General features: G+C 34.2%; 1 protein-coding gene across 3 annotated transcripts; it reads left to right on the top strand.

Annotated features, from left to right (window-relative positions):
• The first annotated feature begins 3958 nt into the window (after positions 1-3958).
• On the top strand, positions 3959-8777 carry LOC132283042 (flotillin-like protein 3). 3 transcript variants are annotated; one of them, XM_059784920.1, is made up of 5 exons: positions 3959-4718; positions 4781-4813; positions 5609-6496; positions 7611-8006; positions 8150-8777. In XM_059784920.1, the coding sequence occupies exons 3-5, from the start codon at positions 5957-5959 to the stop codon at positions 8663-8665; spliced, it is 1452 nt and encodes a 483-aa protein (XP_059640903.1). In that variant the 5' UTR covers positions 3959-4718; positions 4781-4813; positions 5609-5956; the 3' UTR covers positions 8666-8777. The 3 variants fall into 3 exon arrangements, with proteins under 3 accessions (XP_059640903.1, XP_059640904.1, XP_059640901.1); XM_059784921.1 differs by lacking the exon at positions 4781-4813 and having other exon boundaries at positions 3959-4750; XM_059784918.1 differs by lacking the exons at positions 3959-4718; positions 4781-4813 and having other exon boundaries at positions 5277-5813; positions 5904-6496.
• The last annotated feature ends 6254 nt before the right edge of the window (positions 8778-15031 follow it).

Here is a 15031-nt window from a genome sequence, read left to right as displayed (position 1 = left end):
TAAAAGGCAATCACATCTGAAAAAGAATAAAAATAATGAAATTTTCAATACCATTAACTTTGAATTGCCACGACGCATTTCACCTCCATCACCACCACCTCTACCGCCGCCACCACCACCACCTACCCCGCCATTGTCGCCACCTCCACCACCGCTGGCCACCACCTCCACCGCTTCCACCACCTACCCCACCACTGCCGCCACCTCCACCACCGCTGGCCACCACCTACCCCACCACTGTTGCCACTTCTACCACAGCTGGCCACCACCTCCACCGCCGCCACCACCTACCCCACCGCAAGCGATGGTGGCGGCGGCGGCAATGCCAGGGTAGGTGGTAGAGGTGGTCCATTCTCTTTTTCTTTCATATTTTATATATTGGGTTACATGATTTGATGAATTTGCTTATCTTTGAATTCATTTTTATGCACACACATATAAATAAACATATTTTGAGAGTACAACATTCCTTTGTAATTGGATTATTCAGTAAGTAATTGTTTCACACACATAAATTAATTGCAAGGTTGAGAAAGGGACGATAGAATTCCCTGGTTGAACGGATGGGAACGAAGGGAATTGGAAATAATTAATTTTTTATTTTTAATTGGTATGCTTTGAGAATTCGGATGGGAAGTAATTTGTATACAAGAAAATCCTAACCAATTTGATTTTAATTTATTTCTATTAAAAACATGTCAGTTTGTCCTTTCCTATTAATAATATATAATGGTAATAAAAAAAATGCAATTTTCTTAAATATAAAAAAGAAACAATGATTAATTAATTATTGTAGGATTAGATTCTAAGGTCAGGATTAAAAGTGAGTACACTACTGCAAATTGAACGTCATTGTAGGGATAAAATTATGGATTTGGATCATCTAAGTTAAATATTTTCTAAATTATCCTAAGTTGAATTCGCTACATATTGACACATAACATTTAAAATTTATTTACTGCTGGTATTAAACCACGTCAACTAATTTAAAAAAAGTTTGAAAATTTTGAGATAAGAAAAATTTACCAAAATTTAAAAACTGCATCATTTTGAATTAAGAAAAATCCACCATCCTTTAACAATGTTTAACGTCATTATCTCTCCCTCATCTTTTCCAAAAAAAGATTCTCCCTTTCTTTCCTCTTTATTCCTATTTTAAATAAGTCGCGATGGTCTCTGTTTCTCTTTTAACCTGAACGACATTCTCCATATATAGGGCTTTTGATTGTATTTTTCTAACTCCATTAATATCCATGCTTGTATATGTATATATATTCTTTTCCAATCATTACTATTGCCGGTAAAAGTTGCATTCTTCCAATCACATTTTTGTCTATCTTAATTCCATGGCAAAGAACATTCACTTTTGGCGTGAAATATTTCCCAAATATTAGGAATAAGCAAGAGGAGAGAGAGAGATGATCTTTTTTTGGAAAAGATAAGGGAGAGAGAACAAATTTAAAGTAGGGTGAATTTTACTTATTTCAAAATGGTGCAGTTAAATTTTTCTTATCTTAAAACAGTGCAATTTTCAAACTTTCTCTAAATTAATTGTGCAGTTAATAGATTTTAAATGTCACATGTCAATTTATAACGAATTCAACTTATGACACCGGCTTATGTTAAACCACATCTCAAATTGCACCGTGAGATAAGAAAAATTTACCAAAGTTTGAAAACTGTACCATTTTGAAATAAGTAAAATTTACCCTACTTTAAAGTGAATAATACTTGCCTACTCACCGATGAGTACCGTAAGTAGGGAGTGTCTACTAACTCAATAGGTGGCATAATAAAATTATGACAAGTGTTTTAAATTTTATAAAATATAAAATATAACAAAAATAGAACCAGAACGTATTTAATTCATTTTAATCGGGTTAACCATATTTTTCTATCCATACACACACACTTGTACATATAAAAATACAAAATTGGCTTTTAAAGTAAAGAGAAATTAGGATTCAAACTTCCTAAAACAATACCTTCTAAAAACAAGATCTTCCTAAAACAATATATTATTTTTGTTCTTCGGAATCAAAAGATCAAAATTTGGGTTTCACTATAGCTATACAAATATAAATACATATATATATATATATATATAAACAAACAAAAATCATGTTATTAAAATACCCATTCATCTCTACTTCAAAAGTAATCCTCATTCTCACTACAACAATCCTAAATTAGACAGGAGAAGGGTAAGAAAAAAAAAAAAAAAATATATATATATATATATATATATATATATATATATATTATTATTTTTTAAGCACAAACCGGAAGCATTTTATGATTCGAGCAATGGTTCTTCATATCAACCACATATTTTTCACTTTGAGAAGGTAGTGAGCAAAACCAACCTCTCAAATGCTATATTTCAATTCAATTATTTTTTTATAAAGCCTAGACACATATTATGATATTTATAGGGATAGTGGTCAAGGATGTATACAGTGTACTAGAAAAAAATTGTGTTATATCATATCAGAGATAAGGTAAAAGATAATATTAATCCAATTAAAAATAGGTCAACCCAGTTCTAATTCTATTTTTGATATATTTATATTTTATAAATTTTAGGACACTTGTTATAATTTTATTGTGCCACCTACCTAGTCAGTAGAAATTGCTTACTCACCGGTGAGTAGGCAAGTATAATCCCTTTAAAGTTGTCCTCTCCCCCTTATCTTTTGCGAAAAAGATCGATCACTTTACTTTAAAGTTTTTCACGCCAAAAATGAATGTTCTTTCCCACAATTTTTGGTGCCTAGAAGCTCTGGTTTACTTTCTTTTTCTAAAATCTAAATTGCAAAATTTTTCTCTTTCTCTGAAATCTAAATTGCAAAATTCTTCTCTTTTTTTGAAATTTAATCTGCAAAATTGCTTTGGTTCACTCTTTTTCTAAAATCTAAATTGCAAAATTCCTCTTTTTAAAAAAAATTTAGGATAATTTAGAGAAAATTTAACTTAGATGATCCAAGTCCCAAAGAAAAAAACAATTTATTTGAACTCACATATATTCTATCTATAGACTTTTTAAATTTTTTATTTTATTTTTTATAACAAGAGTATTATTTATTTTAATACATATATAAAAACATAACTTTCCTTAAATCTTACCAGACATGTATTATTTTCTAATTCTATTTCTTCATACTAAAATTGAAATTAGTAGAAGAATTTTTATCAAACATTTATTATTTATAATCTATAATACATGTATTATCATTTCTATATATAATTAAAATTATTAAGTTTTAATCTATATTTATTAATCTATATTTAATTTTTGAAACACATTTCTACATATAATGTTATATTTAATTAGTAACTTATTCTAGCCTTGAAGAATTTAGAGTATAATAGAATTTATTTTAATTGGTAATTTATTTTATTATTTTGAATATTATTTAATTTATAAGGTTTTTTTTTTTAAAAGTTTTAATCTATTTCTTAATCTATATTTAATTTTTGAAACACATTTCTACATATAATGTTATATTTAATTGGTAACATAAAATTTTTCGAGTACAATATAATTTATTTTAATTGGTAACTTATTTTATTTTTAAAAAAATTGTTTATTAATATAATTATATAGCTTACACATTTTCAATTAAAGAATTATCTATTTTATTTTAATTGGTAACTTGTTTTAATTGTTTTAGCATTGGAGATTTCCGACTATAATTATAAACTTTAATTACGTATTTTATTTTAATTGTAACTTGTTTTAATTACTTATTTTATTTTAGGTAAAATACAATAACATATTTAAGTTAATGACATACATATACAATTTGCCATACTTTTGGATTGGACAATAACACCCCTGGTGAGATTTGCAAATAGAACCTTAAAACATGTAAGTAGTCTACTTTACCCTTCACTATTTTATTAATTTTAATTTGGTGACAAAATTACCCTTCACCCCCTCTCTCTCTATATAACCACCACACACCGGTTTTTGATGATTAGGCTAAAACAAGATTAGGCCAAAACAAACTTGTAACCAAACAATGAAGGAATCCAATGTTCCTTCCCTCTCATCAACCGACAACCGTCACTATCTCTCACCCCTTATTAAAATTGACCCAAATGGCGTTGCCGGGAAAAATAGATTGGATAGAGAAAGTCGCCAACAACACCGACGGGAAGCAAGAACTGACGTGCCCGGCGAGACGCGAACTGAGCTGGTGAGCACAGACTGGGCCTACTGGCGAGCAAGGATTGCACGGCGAAGTTGTGGTCGGCACCGGCTGCTGTTCAGAACAGTAGAGAAACGGCGACAACAGAACTGAAACGGCAGGAGCGTTGCAGAGGATGACTGGAGACCGGCGGGTCTGGTGATGAGAACCTTACCGACGGCGAGGATCTGGTTAGTGAGAAGACGTTTGACGACGGTACAGTGCCTGAGCTCACCGGAGAAGACGCTTGAAGGCGCGTTAGATGTACACGCAGAGATTTTAGCGGCGCGTGTGGTGAGTTTTAAGGCTGAGTTTTGCGGTGCTATGTTCGTAATCAGGAGATGGTTGATGTGTTGAAATCTGGTGGACTTCAGTGGTTGTCGCCGTTCTCTTTCCTCCAAATCAAGTTCTGTAAATTGGTCATCGCCTTCGCCTCCGGTACTGCTGTGTACGGTACTTTCACAGGACTTGTGTACTCCGGCATTGGGTAATCTCACCGAACTGGGTCTCTCTTTGCCGTTGACAGTTTGCTCCGGTCGTTCTTCACCGTCTTTACTGTGAGTGCTTCACCATTGACAAAACTTTAGGTTTGCTCCGGTCTGTTCTTCACCGTCTTCACTGTGAGTGCTTTACCATTGACAAAACTTTATATTGATGATGATGATGAGGCGGCGGCGGCATATGTAGTGGGGTGATTGGTGGTGGTGGTAGATATATGTGTGTACAGAAAGAAAGAGAGGGGTTGTCAGGGTTATACCTGTTAGGCTTGTTTGGGTTAGGGTTTGAGAAGCGAGTAATTGGGTTTCTGAGATGGGTTACCCATTTACACTGATTTGATTAAAGGGTATTAAATCAATCAAAAAGGGTTTTATTGTTTAAATTAATAATTTAATGTGTTAAAAGATAATAACGTCAATTTATTATAGTTAATGCCTTTGTCTATTTTACCGAATGTCCAAAAATATAATAATTTGTATGTAAATTATTTTACTATAGTTAGTAACTTGTTTTAGCCTTGAAAATTTTATATTGACAACTTTAATTAACTATTTTATTTTAATAACTTTTTTTTTTTAATTGTTTTAGTCTTAAATTCTATAATTGATAATTTATTTTTAATGTTGATTTAAATTTTTTGACGCGTATTAAATTTTTAATAATAGTATAAATATAGGTATAAATTTTTAGTAATGATTTGAAATTTTTTAACACCTTATTTTTAATAATAGTAATAGATTTTAGGAAATTTATTAGTACTTAGGACTTAGGAGAGATTATATATATAATTTTATTGAATTATTTAAAATCAGCGTAATTCATTTCCGACTCGAGTTGTAATTAGGTTATGGAATTTTTTTTTTGTTTAATTCATCTCTCATTAATCGACTCATCGAATTTTTTATTTTAATCTATAGTAGAATAGGATTCGGATTTGGATGGAAATCCAATCCAGAGCTTGATGTTGAAGCCTTCCTATCTCTGTGGACTCAATTTCCGATTGAAATAGGAGACTTTCTTTTATTTTTCCTATTAGAGAGTCTCTGCAGTTCGGCAAAAGATCGAAAAGGAATTGGGACTCGAATAGGAGACGGACGTTCTGTTAGAATCCTACAATTCAAGGTATACACAAACACAAACGCTTGCTTTTTATATATAGGTATAGAACTAACACAATTCTCTGTATCTGTAATTGTTATCTAACATACACAGTTTCTCTCTCTCTCTCTCTCACGCACACATACACACGGTGTCAATCAAACAAGATGGTGTACCGCGTAGCTGGTCCCTCTGAGGTGCTTGCCATCACAGGATCTTTCATCACAGATCCAGACATAGTACTTGCTAAGAAGAAGTGGATATGGCCTGGCCAAAAGTGGGTCAGAATCGACTTAACTCCGGTGAACTACACCTTCCAAGTCCAAGCCATGAGCGCCGAGAAGCTCCCCTTCATCCTCCCGGCAGTCTTCACCATCGGCCCCAAAGTGGACTGTAATGAGAGCATGTTAAAGTATGCCAAGCTCATGTCAACCCATGACAAGCGCTCCACGCATGTCACAGAGCTCGTCCAGGGTGTCATTGAGGGTGAGACTCGTGTCCTCGCCGCCTCCATGACCATGGAAGAGATCTTCCGCGGCACCAAATCATTCAAGCAAGAGGTTTTTGATAAAGTTCAGCTCGAACTCGATCAGTTTGGCCTTCGCATCTATAATGCCAATGTCAAACAACTCGTCGACGTCCCAGGCCACGAGTACTTCTCCTACCTAGGACAGAAAACCCAGATGGAGGCTGCCAATCAAGCCAAGGTCAGTGTATATATATATATATTTCAAGCAGCCTATCTCCATCTTTATTATCTTTATTTATAGCGTACACCACCTTTGTCACTTTTCTGGACAGTGCACATTCAAAACCAACAGCTTTGAAGATTATATATTGACAATAATTTAGAGGGGTTATGAAAATAATTCATATATATTGCTATTGGTAAGTAGACTTACATCTAGCAAACAAGGTGTTTGTGAGCATAATCTGTGCTGGAATAAATTGTAGTATACAAAGGGTAATATGTATAGGTTGATGTTTCATTGTAGAATGTAGTATGTATGTTTTTTAATTATTGTTAGCATACGCACTTCATGTTTTTTTTTTTTTTTTTCTTATTGTTGTTCAATGTTGTACCCTCAAATTTCCATATGCTTAAACTTAAATTAACTATGTACAAGTAAGTGTCTATGTTATTTACAAATCTGTGTTACCAATGGCCAAAATCTTGGGATCATACTCAATAATCCACCCGTTGGTATATGGTATCATGCAGTCCATGTATGCATATATATTACCTTCATATAGTATATGCAAGTAATAAGTGTGTGTATATAAATGTATCAACATGTTATACATCTCCTGCCAGCAGCCCGTATCCATCTTTATCTTAATATGTTAGTGTATAGACCAGAGTACACCATCTTTGTCACTTTTCGGGTCTGTGCAACACAAAACCACAGGAAAAACAGAGTTACAAACTTACAAGAATATATATGGACGGGTAATGAAATTAACTAATATATATACATATTATTTTAATATTGGTTCGTAGACTTACATCTAGCAAACATGGATATCAAGGTGTTTGTGACTTGTGAGCAGTCCATGAGAGTGATAAAGCCTTAGATCAACTTTTCTCCCTGTTGCCACTCCCTCCATTCTCATCAACGCAAATAAATCTACTTTACCCAAAAAAAACCTGTGCATAATGCTGCCCATTATGTTTTTCATCATTGTTTCATTGGAGTTACTATAGGTTGATGTTTCATTGCAGAATGTAGGATTTATGTTTTTTAATTGTTGTTAGCATACATTGGGTAATAATGCACATTTTGTTTCTAATATCGAATTCATTGTTGGAATTGTCTATAGATTGATGTAGAGGAGGCAAAGAAGAAGGGTGAGATTGGTGCTAAGGAACGACGAGGTCTGACAGCACAGAACGCTGCTAAGATTGACGCTGAGACGAGGATTGTATCCACACAGAGGGAAGGAGAGGGTAAGAAGGAGGAAGTCAGGGTGAGGAGTGATGTGCAGATATTTCAGAACCAAAAGGAAGCTGATGTGGCTGAGGCCAACGCCAAGTTAGCGGCGATGAAGGCAGATTGGGGTAAGAATGCACAGTTGGCAGAGGTGGAGGCAGCCAAGGCAGTGGCTTTAAGGGAGGCTGAGTTGCAGAAAGAGTTGGAGCAGAAGAATGCTTTGACTCGGACCGAGAGACTCAAGGCTGAGTTGCTGAGTAAGGCCAGTGTGGACTATGACATTCAGGTATATTATATATGCAACTCTTATCAAGTGATATATATATATATATATATATAATCCTTTCATTGTTCTTAATTTTGTGTTGCTAAATATATATATATATATATATATATATATATATATATATATGTAATATTAATATATAGGTGCAAGGGGCAAATTCAGAGTTGTACAGGAAACAGAAAGCGGCAGAAGCAGTTTTCTACGAGAAGCAGAAGCAAGCGGAGGCACAGAAAGCAAATGCAGATGCTGTCTTCTATGCAAAGCAGAAGGCTGCAGACGGTGAACTCTATGCAAAGCAGAAAGAAGCTGAAGGAATCACTGCAATAGCAAAAGCTCAAGGCGCTTACTTGAGTACCCTTCTCAAAGAACTCAATGGAAACTATGGAGCACTCAGAGATTACATCATGATCAATAGTGGTATGTTCCAAGAAATTGCCAAGATTAATGCTGAAGGCGTGCGCGGACTGCAGCCCAAGATTAGCATTTGGTCCGGGGCCAATGGTGGCGGTGAGGGCAGTAGTGGTGGCGCGATGAAGGATGTTGCTGGGGTGTACAAAATGTTGCCACCAATGTTCCAGACAGTTCATGAGCAGACCGGGATGCTACCACCAGCTTGGCTAGGCACATTGCCTGATTCCAAAAACTCCACCTCTTCTTAATTAGTAATAGCAGTCGTTTTTTTTGTTTTTGGCAATAATGTTCCGTCATGTGAGTTTTGATCTTATGAACACTATAATTCTACTTTCTTTTATAATTAGATATTGACAATAATATTTTGTGCAAAAATTTATTTGAATTATTTTCCTACTCACATGCAAATTGAGGATTACAGAAATTTGGATTCATATAGAAATTCAAATTTGTAAAATTTTCGAAGAGACTATATTGGGGATTATAAAGTAAAAAGTTGTTTACCGAATATAAAATGGATAAACAACTTGGAGGGGTGAATATGCTCAACTTAATCTTTTATTTAATTTTTGTTTAAATTAAATTTATTAAAATAAAATAAAATTAAACAACCCAAAACAAAAGTGCAAGTAATGTAAAGTAGAGAAAGTGCAAGTAATGTAAAGTTTAGTTAGAGAGACAATGGGATTATAAAAGTAAATTCAACAACCCAAAACAAAAATAAAGTGTGAGTAATATAAAGTAGTGTTTGAGAGACAATGGGATTTTTAGCCCAATACTTTTACCCTTTCAAAATGAGATCGCTTCCTCAAGTGAGATCGCTTTCTCATTTTCTTCAAATTTTTTCTTCAAATTTGATTTTAATGTAGAAAAATAAAAATACTTTTACCCTTTCAAAGTGAGATATAGAAACGTTATCCACTTATCTTCAATAATTCAGACTCCGATCTGTCACACCCCAAAACCATAGGGCGTGATAATAAGGTTAAAACAAAAAAATAATGGAACAAAAGTTTTCAACTTAAGAAAATTTTGCGCAGCGGTTACTCAAAAAAACATAGAAAATTCAATTATTATCGAAATGAAGCAAACTAAATTTTTTTAGAAACTAGACTCAGATGACAATGTGACCGAGTCACTCCCGGATGCTAGAAAAACACCAAGGAAAACAGTTTTTCGAAGGAAGAAAACTCTCACAGCTTGTATTGAATTGGAACCAAGTGCAAAACTTTGGCCTGTTTAGTCTTTTAAAGAGCCAATAAAATTTTGGGGCCTTAACCTTTAGAAACTAGACATTTGAAATAATAAAACTGGAAATTTTCATAATTTATTGATTTCGGGAAGGCCGTCAAATTCTTTCCTCAAATTCAATTTCCAAACTATGAATAGAAACCAAATAGCAGATGATATAAGATTTTTTTAAAAAAATATCCACCAATTGAAAAATTATAAAAATTTTGTGAGACTTTATACACAAAGGGGAACATATGGTAAAAATTTCATAGCGTTTGAAGCACTACAACCTCTGATTAAAATTCGTTTCCAAGAAAGTACTAGAGAAAATTTAAAACAGATTTTTTTTTTTTCTTTAAATAAAACCCTCTAACAGAAAATTCAGAGCTTACCCCCATGAACGACTTATGTAGTACATAGGCATAACAAAGATCTAAAGAGGCTAAGAATATATACATTGCATAAAGTCATCCATAGAAAGATAATTTCAGTCCAAATTTGTACACCCAAAATAAAGAGTCACAGCTCTGATGCCCAGTTACTAAGTATATATGCTACCATTAGCAGGCTATACAAAAAGCATCTAGATGCAGCACCCAGTCCTAAAGAACACATAGCAGAGAGCATGTTGCCATCTTCACTCTAGCACAGCAACCACGACCTTAAAATGGTTTCATAAGGCATCAAACATGAACAAAATAGTACTTCAGGCTAATATTTTACACAAAAACACCAAGCACAAGATGCTCCACAAAAGGATCCCATCTATGGGAACTCAAGCTCGGGTCTAACATTGCCGTCCTGAGCACCAAGACCTGAAAAATAAAAAGGGTGAGACAATGCCCAGTAGGAAAGCCTTTAACAAATGCCTCCATGAGGTTTTAGGTACATGATCTGATTTACATGAGAATTCGTTGGCCAAGTTTCTACCAAAACCAATTATAAAATGATAGAATTTGAAAAAAAAAAAACAGTAGCTAAAAGAAAATCCTAGTTCCAAAGCCATTTGAGAGTTAAAGTGAGTTAGTAAAGAGCTAGTCTTCATTTGGGCCTTTTGTCAAACAACTTTACTTCAATTAGAGTGATCCCAACTATCTCTCCCCCTTCGACTAGTAGGGATTCAACTTCGAATATCCATCTAGGGTCTACCATTTATGGTCTTTCACCAACGGGTAGCTCATACCCAATTGCTCAGTCCCAAAGTTAAGTAATAGAATAATTCAACCCAAACATTTAAGACAACTCAATTACAACATTTCAGAATCTAAGCAGAATTATTTTGGCGTAAAATTGATAATATACGTCAGTCTATCAACATGCTAAGTTCTGATTGGAAAACATTTACCCGTGTAGAGTTCTGAAATAAAATCATAAGCAATACTTGTATGTAACTGTAATATCCCCGGATTTCCGAATGCGGGTTGGCCAGGCCCACGCTCGACTATCCGAGGATATCAAAATAATTAGTAATAATCGAACACAGAATATAATTAAGATAAACATGAGTAAATAAAATTTGCTAGAAAGAACTTCAGAATAAATCTTATAAATAAGAACTAGTCTGTTACATCCAACTTCTCCAATTATAATACAACTCGGGAATCCATCTGGTGGACCCCTAATCAGAAGCCAATACTGGAAAGCGAACAACTAAAAAGAAGTCCACTGCTAAACCATGAAGAACCCCCTACATCGTCGGTAGAATGAGTAGTCGTCTCTACTCAGCACGAACAAGCTCTAAGACCTGAAACCGTCCGTTACCTGAAAAATAATAGTGGGTCAGGCCCACGAATAAGTTCTATCCTAACTACAATCCAAACAGAGACCCGATACGCAGATACATCCTAGACGTCTCAATCATATCTATATAGTCCGTAATAGATAAATATATATCCACACTACAGGACTTTCACTAACTATGCTGAGGGTCTCAACCTGAATAGAAGGTAACATGCAATACGCACCTGAGTGGGCATGACTACCTAAGCCTAACAGGGTATACCTCAACCAACATAGCTAGCTACGCATCCTACTGCATATACGCACCCTAACCGTCGACTATGAGACTCGAGCTCAAATCGCGGTACTATAATATATATATATAAATTCCCATCCAAACCAATGTAGTGCCGTTCAACTGATTCATTGCCATGACACGACATAAAATTTAGGATTTAAATGTTTTAGTTAAAACCCTATTCATAGTAACGCAGAAATATAAACAACCATCCAGTATGTCGTTCAACTGTTTTAGTTGACAGGACATGAAACCATGTGGGATTTAACTGTTTTTAGTTAATCCATTCCGTATGTATGAATGGGTAGGAATTAGCGTTGTGACCTAATCCATCCCTCCGTATGCCACCGTCCCATACCGGTGCATATATGCAAATGATCCGTTAATGATGCAACATTATAAGCAGTACATCAAATAAAGTCCACATTATCCATATAGTTGATAAACACAGAATTTAAACAAGTTATCAACTACGTATCCAGAATCCATCCATGTAATTAAACGAGACAAAGTTTACTAATTCGTCATGTTATAATCCAGCATTCATCCAGGTAATTGATAGAAAATATATTTAATTCTTCAATTAATTCCAAGCCAACATCCAATTGAAGTCCAAACTCTAATCCAAATAATTGCAGTGTAATGCTTAAAATTACCACAACTAAAGTTCCAATCTTAAATCCATGCATTGTAGAAAAATATTTAGTATTTCAACAATTAACATCCAGGATATGCATAGATCACACTTGTTAATTAAATAATCCTAGCATGCCACTAGAACAAGATTATTAAATATAAATATACTCCGTTAAATTACTGAAATTAAACTAGGCAATTAAATTCATTCCTTCCATTAACAGCCTGCACCGCTGCACTTTCCCTCTTATTGTTAAATCCAATAGTACTAAGACAATAATTTATTATGTGAGGCTCTAATATAACATGGTAATATTGTTTGGAATCCATGTTCCAACCCTTTTTAATTCCTAGACATAGTTTGCACAATTAAATCCTTCCGGTCCGTTAAGTCCTTAAACAGCCTGCGACTTACTTAAGATTTTCCTACTGTTTAAAACATTAGCATACAAACAAATTAATGCATCTTAGGGCTTTAATACTCCATGAATTAGTGTTTAAAATCATCACAGTAGCCCAGACATTGTTCAAAAACCCACAGTTGGACCAAATAAGGCGCAACTGCTTCAGTGTATGCACAAAAAGAAAGAGCTTGCTCCCAAAACAAGTGGAGCAAGCTCCACTTTGCCTAGAGCCGGCTCTCCCACAAGGGGGAGCCGGCTCTCTCCCCTTTGAGAGCCCCAGTTTGTTCCTTCGCCGTCTTCGACGATCTGCTCCATCTCTGACCCCTTTCCTACCCCTCTGTTGCTTCTTAAATCTGGTCTTAAGAGTCCTAGAAACATCTAACAACAACCCTATGCCTTGTTCACAATAGTTCAATTCAAATACAGTATTTAAAACCTTAACCGATTAAACATGCTTCCACTCCAAACTAGAAACCAGAGGTACAAGAACTAAAACAGATTACTTCCCTATATACAGACATCTGATTTAGCATATAACAAGCATGTATAAATTAACTAATGATCAATTAAAACCCTAGAGACAGTCTAAGGATGCACAGAACACAGGCAACGGGAGAGAGAAAGGAAAAAACTTGCCTTTACAGTTTTGGATTCAAAACTCTGTTGCCGTTGTTCTAAGTTTTTCCGACGATCCCATTCATTGTTAAATCTCCTATTGCTCCATCTTTCCTTCTCCTACGTCCGTCCTGTAAGCCACGGCCAAACCCTCACCAAAGTAACTCTGTTTGTTTCTCACGACCCCTCTCTGTTCCTCTCTGTTGTTCTCTCAATACTCTGAACGTAAATAAGGTCTGTGATTGCTAAAACCCTAAGGTGACATACTGCTCTATATATATATAGACTTAATTGAAACCCTATTCCCTGTAGGACTAAAAACAGAGCCCTAATGTAAATACTAGTTGGCCCATAAACAGAGCCTACGTTTAAAATCTATGTCGGCTACACTTGGGTGACGTCTAAAAACTCACTTAACTTAATTACAATAATTTAAACCCAATAATGAAATTAAATCAACCAATACCAATAATCACCAATAAATCCATTCAGTCAAATAATAATATCATTAACGCAAATAATTCAAATAATTACAAATAGGTCCAACAATTCAAATAATAAAATAAAAATCCAATTAATTTAAATAACACAATTACCAATTAAACCAAGGAAAAATAAAATAACTAACAAATCAATTTAATGTATAACCATTTAAATTCACCCAACACTTAATTTAATTCAGAAAAGCCTAACCACATAAATACCAAAAACAAATAAAATAAATAATGAAAACAATAAAAGGAATATTAAAATTCCAATTATAACCCTTTTAAAACTAGGGGTCTTACAGTAACCAAAACTCAGATCATGACCAAGCACATATATAATATCTTAGCTAAAATCAAGCATTTGACTACAAGAAAATCATGTACTTGTAACAAGAAAAACTATAATTTCATGGAACATTAAATTGGGAAACAAAACTTTAAAAAAGTAACTCCTAAGGCTGCAAGAGTTAAAAGAGAATCCCTACCCAATTGAAGGTAACAACTGGAGGTGGTGAGATTAGATGGTGTGTGGGTAAAATGCCTACATTTTCAGCCTTAATCCGAACCCTTCTTCTTCTTCTTCACTTTCTGTTCTTCTTTCTCTCTGTCAAACAACTCACAGCTGGAAGTTTTCTTTTTGGTTTGGCATGCAACAACTATGAGGGAACTAGTTACAAGTGTAGTGCTAAATAATTAAACGTGTCTCCAAGTTTTGCATATGAATGACACCTAGTTCTAGATCCCCTACATGCTGCCACATGCAAACCCACTAAACCACATTCTATTAATATCTCAATACTCCCTCATTTCCAAAAGTAATCACTCAATGGCCCTACCCATTTTATTTATTTATTTTTATTATTATTTGTTAACAACTAAATTCATCCCATGAGTAAAATAGAAAAATTAAATGAAACTCATGACTATAAATTAAATACTAGATCAAAAAAATTATATACTAGATAATTAAGGAATTATAAATTGCCATGTACAACCGATGCATTTAAATAAATTCCAAGTAATTAGGGATGCAGTAATATTGAAATGCAACACATGAAATAGGTAGAAAGAAATTTAATAAAAAATCATGTAATTCTGGTCCTAAACATAGGGAAGACTTAATTAAATTTAAGGTTGTCACATTCTCCTCCCCTTAAGGAAATTTCGTCCCCGAAATTTAAAGTTCAAACCTGAATCTTTAAAGAGATGCGGAAATCTTGT

The sequence above is a fragment of the Cornus florida genome, unplaced genomic scaffold (genome assembly GCF_030987335.1).
Source record: "Cornus florida cultivar Cherokee Brave unplaced genomic scaffold, ASM3098733v1 CherokeeBrave_3.0.0_Hap2_Chr11, whole genome shotgun sequence".
Taxonomy (NCBI): domain Eukaryota; kingdom Viridiplantae; phylum Streptophyta; class Magnoliopsida; order Cornales; family Cornaceae; genus Cornus; species Cornus florida.
The sequence above is the reverse complement of the archived record's forward strand: the minus strand, read 5'-3'. Positions and strand labels throughout refer to the sequence as shown.